We start from the raw sequence: 9,397 nt of genomic DNA on the forward strand, positions 1-9,397 counted from the left end.
GGAAGAACAGACTAGGTTATAAGTTTTAAAAGTCACATAAATAAATTTAAGTACTTAAATAAGATCAATATTATAATAATTTCGATGTTGAGATTTTTTATTTGATTTTTTATTTCGTATTGTTTCTAATATTCTGCCACGCCCTGACTTATCCCTAAAAGCTAACTGTCATCAAGACTCGTTTTCCTTCTGCGCGCTCCCATTCTCTTCAGAACTCTTATTTTTAATTTGTCTTTTTGTTTTTTGTTTTCTTTTGTTTTTTTTTGGGAATTATTTTATTAAGTAGTTTTTTATTTATTTTTCTTTGCATACTTTATATGTACTATTTTTTATTTAATTTTTTTTGTATTTATTATAGTAGCTATTTATTAGGTTAAGGGTCCTTTCGCAGGCGTCCGCTCAGCGGTCACTGTTACCGGTTTTGTAATCGTGAATTGGTCCTTTTTTGTCAACTGTATATATTATGTGTAACTAAATGATACTTGTATTTTTTTACTTTTGGCAAAATAAACAATTTTGAATTTGAATTTGAAGTTTAACTATACAAGACGAACAGTATTTAAAATTGTAGTAGTGCTCTGTATAGTGTTTTTAAATGTACAACGTTCCTTAGAATAATTTTGATACTCTCAAATGTGTTCCCACCATGGAAAACTTCTGGAGTTAACTGATGATGGCTCATACGCCGAAAGCGCTCTGCTAAGCTTTTAAAAATTAATTGCTTTGAATACATCTAGTTTGATTAATTTGTATTATCCTTCAAGCAACGCAGCCACTTCCCTCTTCAAAAACTAAAATGGCTCTAAATGCCTGGACTATTTATAATAGAAAATGATTGTAATTGCTTAAAATATATTTAAAAAAAACATAAGTATATTCCAAGAAACAAAATGTCTTAATGATAGTCTTGAAGAATTTCATATACCAAGAATAAAGAAGTTGAGACTGATAAGGAATGGGTAGCCTCGGCAGATAATGTTGTCGAGTGTTATTGTGCCTATTACACCTAATTATAGTCCACGTTTATATTTTCTTAAAACCAAACAACCTGTTTCTAGAATAAAAAGGTAACACAGAGTTTATAGATTATGAGTCAGAAACAGAGGAACGAGAAACGACAAGAGTAAGGCCGGCGACACATTGGCGGTTGCGGCAGCCGTTACAACCGCTATTCTGTAAAATACATGGAGTGGCAACACATTAGCCGCCAAATGGCCGCAACCGCATCTTACCGCGGTTCGCGGTCAGAAATTTAACGTGTTGTTTCTTGACTACGTGTTCACATTAACCGCGAGGCCAAGAACGAGATCAGATCATTTTTGAACCATGGATATATTCGACACAGAAAAATTTATTATGTTGGTGCAAAATTGGACGTGTTTGTGGGATGTTTCTGATAAGGAATATAAAAATCGCGATGAAAAAATTAATGCTTGGCAGGAGGTTTTGGAAATGTATTCGGATCAAAATTTGTCGACTCCGGAAGAAATAAGATTAAAAGGTAAGAAAAATACTTCATATATATGTACAAAAAGTGTTTTAATATAATAATTGTTTACAAAGGTAATAATATACCTATCTATTAAATAAGCACAATACACTAATACTTATTTATATCATAGCATTTTGCCAACTCAAACTGCCTTCAGGCTATACAAAATACTCAGTAAAAAGATCTCTGACATGATGTCCTCGTAGTTGTTGTCCTCCAGTCCCATGTACATCTATATCATTTAACCAGCAAGTTAACGTGTCTTCATTTTGTATCCGTCCCGTTTTCGAACAAAGTTATGCAAGACACAAGCTGCTTTTATTACCAGCACTGCAAAATCTGGTTGCACTAATATGCTAGTATGAAACACGCCACTTATTGGCCAGAATGCCAAAGGCACATTCCACGAACCTCCTAGCTCTTGTTAATCTGTAATTGAAAATCCTTTTATTCTCGTTCAGTTGACGTCTTGGATATGGCCTTAATAATAAATTTTGATGTGAAGCAAAAGCTTCATCGCCCACCGATACATAGGGATAAATACCAGTGGCGTGCAAAGAATGTAGGCAAAAAGGCATTGCCTACCCTAGCAATATTTGTAAAATTAGAGAAATAAATTACAATATAATATTCACTTCTTCCTTTTATCAAAAATATCAAATATCATTTTCATCTGCATTATAAAGCAAACGCAAACATTTCCAGGAATCCAAAATAGGGCAATCTTGCTTTTAAGCTCACTTGCTATTCCCCACGACATTGCCTTGATATGAAAAATATATGAAGATGCGAGGGCAGCACCTATTATAGCGCTTAAACGCGACAAGCGAACGAAATTAATTAAATTAAATTTTGTTCTAAAAAATTACCACGTGTAGTACAGACTCGATGGGCCTATAACTCCAGAACTGTAAACGTAATTTTCAGTGAACTTTTTAAATTGAAAAACCTATTTATTGATATGCTTGAAAATCAATCAAACTGGGATGGGGAGAATCTTTCGGCAGCTAGAATGTATTTATTGACACTAGAAGATTTTGAATTCAATTATTTTTTGGAAATTTTCAATGAAATATTTGTTCAGACGGATAATATAATACAGTCGAAACTATCTGTTATTGGCTATTGTCTTAAAAAAAATTAAAGTTTCAAAGCATTTTTGGAGAATTTCTTCATAGAATTCGAAAAAATATATAGTAAATGTGCGAATGCTTATGGCGAGCCTCGAAGAAAATGAAATATGGATGATGTTAAAACGCATTACAGGCGAATTTTTAGAGAAATAGTTGACAACATCAAAAGCGAAATTGATGATCGCTACAGGGAAATTAGACTATTAGATTTTTTCTGTCTTTTGGATTCTGATTGTTTCGAAACTTTTAGAAATAAATTTCCAGATGAAATATTCAATGGATTAAAATTGAAATACGGACAAAAGTTTTATTTTGAGAGATTGAAAAATGAACTTAATTGTTTGTATTCATTATCAGAATTCAAAGGCATGAATGCTTATGAAGTCATACGGTTTTGCCAGGAAAAAAATGTGCGAAGTGTTCCCTCAATTAATCAAATTAGCAAAATTAATCGTAACAATACCCGATAGCTCGGCATCTGCAGAACGTTCATTCTCTGGATTAAAACGCATCCACACTTATTTACGTAATACTCAAGGACAAGAACGGCTTAGCAGTTTATCAATAATTTCCTTGGAGAAAGAACTCTTGCTAGATTTAAAACGTAAGTCGACTTTTTATGATGATGTTATCAATGCATTTTTGGTGAAAAATCGTCGTATTGAACAAATTTATAAAAAATGATTGTTTCTGTTTCTCAGTTAGTCAGACATTTTTAAATAAATTTGTGTAAATAAAGACAATGTTCCACTTCATCAAGAAAACGATTCTTCTCGACGATTTTCTAATGGTAAGTACATTTAAAAAAATTATGCTACCTTATTGCCTAGTGCCTACCCTACTCTTAATGCACGCCACTGATAAATACGTTGGTCATAATTATCTGCCAAAACTGATGGACTGGGTATAAGCTCACTGTTATACAACTTTCTTCCAACAGTACTTTGCCTAAAAACATTGCAATAAGCACGAGCGAAAAATATTTCTTGTAATTAAAAAATGCCGATCCGCTATGTCCTGGTGACATTATACGAATATGTTTCCCATCGACTGCCCCAAAGCAGTGGGGGAAATTAGATTTCTGATCAAATTCCTCTGCAATTTCTTTCCATTTTTCAACAGTAGGCTCGGGCATTTCTAGTGGTTGTAATATAGTCCATAATGCACGAAAACATTCATTAATGATCATTGCGATTGTACTTCTTCCTATTAAAAATGAATACTGCAAAGCAGCAAAATGCATTCCATTCGCGAGATACCTATAATAACATTTTATTTTTACGTCTGTGTATGAAAATAGGTTGCTTAGTTTAATGAGATTTTTTTTTAGGGACAGAACTTCAAAAGAAATGGAAAAACATTAAAGACCGTTTTATTAAGGATCTCAAAGGTGATTCGAAAAGCGGCTCAGCAGCATCAAAAAAGAAGAAGTACGTTTTCTTTGATATGCTGCAGTTTCTGGTTCCTCAAATATTAGACAGCTCAGAAAATACTGAAGGAAATGAAGATGGTTCTGAAGAGGCCAGACCAGCACCGCATTTCAACCAAAGAGCAGCAATGCCGAACACAATCTCCAGAAAAAAAGCATCGTTTGAAGACAAATTGTTGATACTTCTAGAAAACAGGCAGCCTCCACAGCCCCTGGAAGATGACGACGATTTAAATTTCTTTAAATCGTTGTTACCAATGGTTAAAACCTTGAACCCGCAACAGAAAATCAATTTGAGAGTAGAAATACTGCAAGTTCTCCAAAGAGTTTTAAATCCTCAGCCCTCTTATCATAATCAGTTCCAATCAGCTACATATATTCCGCCAGTTTCTCAGCAAATTTTTCACCAAACCATTCCTTCCACATCATTCTGCGTTCACCCATCACCATCAAACCCCTCTGCTTTGTATGACAGCCGCCCGTGTACCTCTCGTTCATTACAACCTATACTTTCACCCACAGATTCCTAATCGTCCGACTACAGTGAAATTTTACCTTGTAGATTTTGTTTAACTTTGTTCCATAACTAAGAATAAAATATAATTATCTTACCTTATAGTGACTGTTAATCTTTCTTCCAAAGTGATGCAATCTCTAAAGTGACTTTTGCAAGTGAGGTCTCATCAACGTCACTAATTCATCAAAAGACGTAACGCTCATTCTGTAATAATTAAAAAACTTTTCGGGATATTCCCTCAACCGAAGGCAATGAAACTGACCATTTGTCAGACGCCTTTCGTATAACGGATGTACCCAGTACCTTCTTTTTCGTTTAGATTTCTTAATTTTGAGAGCGTAAATTATGGCAACTGTTTCTGTCAACTCGATACTACTGACTGTCGCGAAATTTGCGGAAAATGTGAACGCTATCGCGGTTGCAACCGCTGCCGCAACCGCCAATGTGTCACCGGCCTAACAAGGCTTATTATTGGATTCACATATAAATATCTAATGATTTTTTTCTGCAAAACAAGTAGCGTTGATTGAATATTTGGGAAGATACGCAACCTTATGGGCTAAAGCGTGACCGCAAATATGCGTGAAAAATAGATGGCGATTCTCTCCAGTATGCGCGAAAATAATTTCATCCGTCGCTTCTCATTAGTAATCGGCCGATCATCCCTGAGTCGTGTGGGAGAGTTTTTGCACAGGTTCGTGTTTGCCGTATTGCAAGTTGGTAGTTGTTAAAAAATTTTCTTGGATATCATAATCACAAATAGATAGATATATGTAAATGTGTTTAGTTTGTGAGACAATGGCTCCTTTAGGCAAAATTAATCAGTGTGCGTATCGTGGGTGCAATAATGTGAGAAAATGTAAAAACAATGTTCTCAGTTTTTGCAAATTTTCGATTTTAAAACCAGTGTTGCTTAACCAGTGGATAGAAAATATAGGCAATGCGGAAACATATGTTATTGATGAAAATTTATTAAAAAACAAAGTGGTTTGCGAGAAACATTTTGACAAAATATATATTGCAGTAAGTAATAAGCGAAAGAGACTTTTAAAATCAGCTGTACCTGATGTATGATGATGATACCTATGTCCACAGCATATTGATAAATTTTTGCATTTATTAACTAAGACTTTGATTTATAACACCTAAAATGGGAATCTCAAAATCTTATTAGAAAATCTTTAAAAAAATCTAATTATAAACCTCACAGAAAATTATCTATTTTATCTACAAAAATCAATCAGAACTCTTAAAGATATTGTCTCTTCATGTCTATGAGAGCCATTTTCTCTTTTTCTTTTTTTTACTTTAAGAAAATTTTAAATCAATATATTATGTTTATGGTCTTTAGTGTTTTAAGTATTTTCAATAATTGTTTTCATGATGAAAATCATTCATGAAAAAGATAAAAATAAAGCCTAAAAAGCCTTTAAAGTTATTGAGAAACTGGTCCTAGTACGAATGATAGCTTTCCTAATTAAAAAAAATAACATATTAAATAAATGTCGAGTAATGTTTTCATTCCTGGAGAGATTATATTTGAGCTTGAAGAAGGTCACTTTGCTGCAGCGGTATTCTGCGACTTCTCTAAAGACTTTGACTGTGTCAATCATGGAATACTGCTCGGTAAGCTTTCTAGATATGGGTTTAGGGGAGTTGCTTTAGAATGGTTAAAATTTTGTTTTGTTAGACAGAAAAAAGTTTGTTTGGCCAAATGGCAGTTTGTCTGAACTTTGTGTTGTAAGCAGGGTTCGTTTCTCGGTCCTGTTTTATTTCTATTGTATATAAATGACCTGGCGTCTCTCCAGATAAGAGGATTCTTCACTGTTTTTGCAGATGACACCACTATCTTATGGGCAGACAATAATAAAAGCACATTAACAAGAACAATTTCTAAAGATTTATTAATGATTAAACAGTAGTTTGATGCTAATTTGTTGTCTTTAAACATAGATAAGACTAAATTGTTAAGTTTTTATGTTCAGAGCAGTTCATGATTCACAACAAAGAATTGGAAGTGAATAATTTTAACAGATTCTTGGAATTGTTATCGATCATAAACCTAAGTTTTATGGAGATATGTCAGGAGGCAAAAACTGGCTAGACGATGTTATGCTATTGAGTGGTTTTAAATGAACTGAGATTGATATCTGCAAAAACGGTCTATTTTTTTTTGTTGAAAGTTGGAACTTACTTTCATACAAAAATACCTACAGTATGGAATAACATTTTGGAGTTGCATTAGTAAACGGCTTTTTGACTCGATGTTTGTTTTTAAAAAACGAGCCATTAAATATATGTGTCATAAATCTCCACAGGACATGCAGACCTCTATTTGAAGATACTTTCCTTGTGTTGCTTGTTTATTGTTGAGTCTGCTTGCCTAATATACAAAAAATATAAATTGTATCTTCAAAATAATGGCTCCTTAAAACATTATAATATCAGAAAAAAATACAATATTCCAATGCCCATCCCGAAAAGTGAACTAAGAATTCTCTTATTTACTTGAGCATAAAAATTTTTAATCATTTTCCAAATGTCATAAAAGTCTCTAGCAGTTCTCCTCGCTTTAAAAAGTCCTTAACGAAACTTCTTAAAAGCAAGTTTTTTTATAGCATTAGAATTTTTTGAAGATAGTTAGGAATAAAAAAAGGAATATAAAGGTTAGAATTTGTGATGTTACTCTAAAAAATTTTTAAGTGGTTTTGCTTTGAAATTGAAAATACATTTTGTGTTTATACTAGTATGTTGAACCCACTATTGTGTATTGTTTTTAAATTATATGTTAGTAATATGTCGATTAATGTGCCTATTTTATATCATAGAAGTACCATGTCAACAAGTAGGTACCATGTATTTATGAATAAAGTATGTTTTGAATTTTTTGAAATTCGAAATTGTATTTAAAAGAGAGAGAGGTATATAATATTTAATAGGGATGATTCCAACTACTCACTAGAAATTACCTCGTTGAAAAAGTAATTAAAAAGGTTATTCAAAACTGCAAGTGGCCAACATGGCGTCGACAAGAAGAAACAAAGTTGATTATGACTCTCTAAAGAAGGAACGTCGTATTTAAAAGTTAAAGATGTTAACTTGTAAATGAGAGAAAGTGTTGTGTTACAACAATGTATAAATGATTTTATTTTATATTTTCAAATAACGCCAGAAAAAAATAAAAAACTATTTTGCCAAATTTCACCTTTTTCCTGAATATTAGGAAGTATTTGGCATTTTTCCAATTTTTAGATTGCATTTATTCAATCATTGCATTTATATTGCGCAACTTTCGCCTAATTAAACCATTTACTGCTCATCCTTATTTTGGACATCCTGTATAATCGCGATGAGACCCTTCATACTGTAAAACAAAATATTTGTTTTTTTTTCTTATTAACTTTTTCTAGTTTTAAGAATTAGTAATTAAGTGTTTGCCTGTATTGCAAATTAAAATGTGGCCTATTTTCTATATTTTATAGTGTTGTTACACCCTTATTCAAAACCTTTTAAATTTTGCGATTTTATTTTTATATTAATTTCAGTTAAAGGTATCTATTTTTCAATATTTTTGTCCAAAAAAAGTGTACTTCACAGATCTCACTACCCTACACAGTTTTTGAGATATTGGCTGGTTTCATAAACCCGTATTGTCAAAAATCACATTACGGGCTACTTTTTGCAAAAAATTATTGACTCTAAAAAACTATAGTACCGTATATAGATATTAAATCTTTAATTATTTAATTTACTCTTTATATTTACGTGAAACCTACCTATATCATCACCTTTATTTAATATTTTTGTTAATTTTCTAATTAATAAATAAAAGCTTATTGAATTTTTGTTTTGTTTTTATTTATTTATTTTTGTCTCAAAAAAGGATTTTGGTAAGTAATTTATTATTTGTTAATAAAATTTAAGTTCTAAGAGATAGCACCTTCCAATACATTACTTGACCACCACATTTATCTAGTTATTTATGCGAGATCACAGCACATTTAAATATCGGCAATAACAAAATAAATAAAAGCGCTGTTATCATCATCGCCCTTGTCTTAAAAAAATAACAAAACGGCCGGGCGCCCAAAGATTCCCGCGTCGTTAAACTGCAAATGGTCAATATAACGCCGACAAAGAAAAACAAAGTTGATGATGGCTCTTTAAAGACAGAACGTCGTATTTTAAATTTAAAGGTGTCATCGTATAGGCGAGAAAAAGTGGTCACAATAATTTATTCATTTAATAAATACTTTTGTCATATATTTTGAAATAACGCCAGAAAAAAAAAATGATTTTGCCAAATTTCAGTTTTTTGAAAAATTTAGGAAGTATTTAGATTTTATTATAAAAGGACACTATATTGCTCAACTTTCCTCTAATTATACCACCTCTATTGACGTCCTGTATAACCGTGATGCGGGGTCTTTAAACAAAATGTTTTTTTTTTGTTACTAGGTATCTTTTTATAGTTTTAAGTATAGTTGTAACAACTGGTAATTGAGAATTTTCCTGTGTCGCTTAAAACTTAAAATGTGGCCTATTTTCTATTTCTATTAACATCCTCACTCACCACCCCTTACTTTACAGATCTCACTACGCTGCACAATTTTTCAGATATTGAATCACATGACAAAATGGGTTACTTTTTACAAAAAATTATTGATCAAGAAGTTATATTACCATCGGTATTAAGTCTTATGAATTATTTCAATTATTCTTTATAATATTTAGGTGAAACCTACTTATATCTTAAAATTTGTTCCACATATTTTTTGAATATTAGTTTTTAGTTAATTAAGTGCAACGGGCTTTTTATTTAAAAA

At 32.0% G+C, this 9,397-nt stretch overlaps 1 protein-coding gene and 1 long non-coding RNA gene across 4 annotated transcripts in view; one reads left to right on the forward strand and one right to left on the reverse strand.

The window, feature by feature from the left end:
* LOC126744230 (uncharacterized) overlaps positions 1-4,924 on the reverse strand; it is a 33,537-nt gene extending 28,613 nt beyond the window's left edge. For all 3 annotated transcript variants that reach the window (XR_007663083.1, XR_007663081.1, XR_007663082.1), the window contains exon 1: positions 4,667-4,924. This is a non-coding gene — a long non-coding RNA (uncharacterized LOC126744230). The remainder of the gene's footprint in view (positions 1-4,666) is intronic.
* Positions 1,310-4,665, forward strand: LOC126744224 (uncharacterized). Its single transcript, XM_050451582.1, has 2 exons — positions 1,310-1,501; positions 3,956-4,665. The coding sequence occupies exons 1-2, from the start codon at positions 1,327-1,329 to the stop codon at positions 4,582-4,584; spliced, it is 804 nt and encodes a 267-aa protein (XP_050307539.1). The 5' UTR covers positions 1,310-1,326; the 3' UTR covers positions 4,585-4,665.
* Positions 4,925-9,397: the final 4,473 nt, after the last annotated feature.

Source organism: Anthonomus grandis, chromosome 13 (genome assembly GCF_022605725.1).
Source record: "Anthonomus grandis grandis chromosome 13, icAntGran1.3, whole genome shotgun sequence".
Taxonomy (NCBI): domain Eukaryota; kingdom Metazoa; phylum Arthropoda; class Insecta; order Coleoptera; family Curculionidae; genus Anthonomus; species Anthonomus grandis.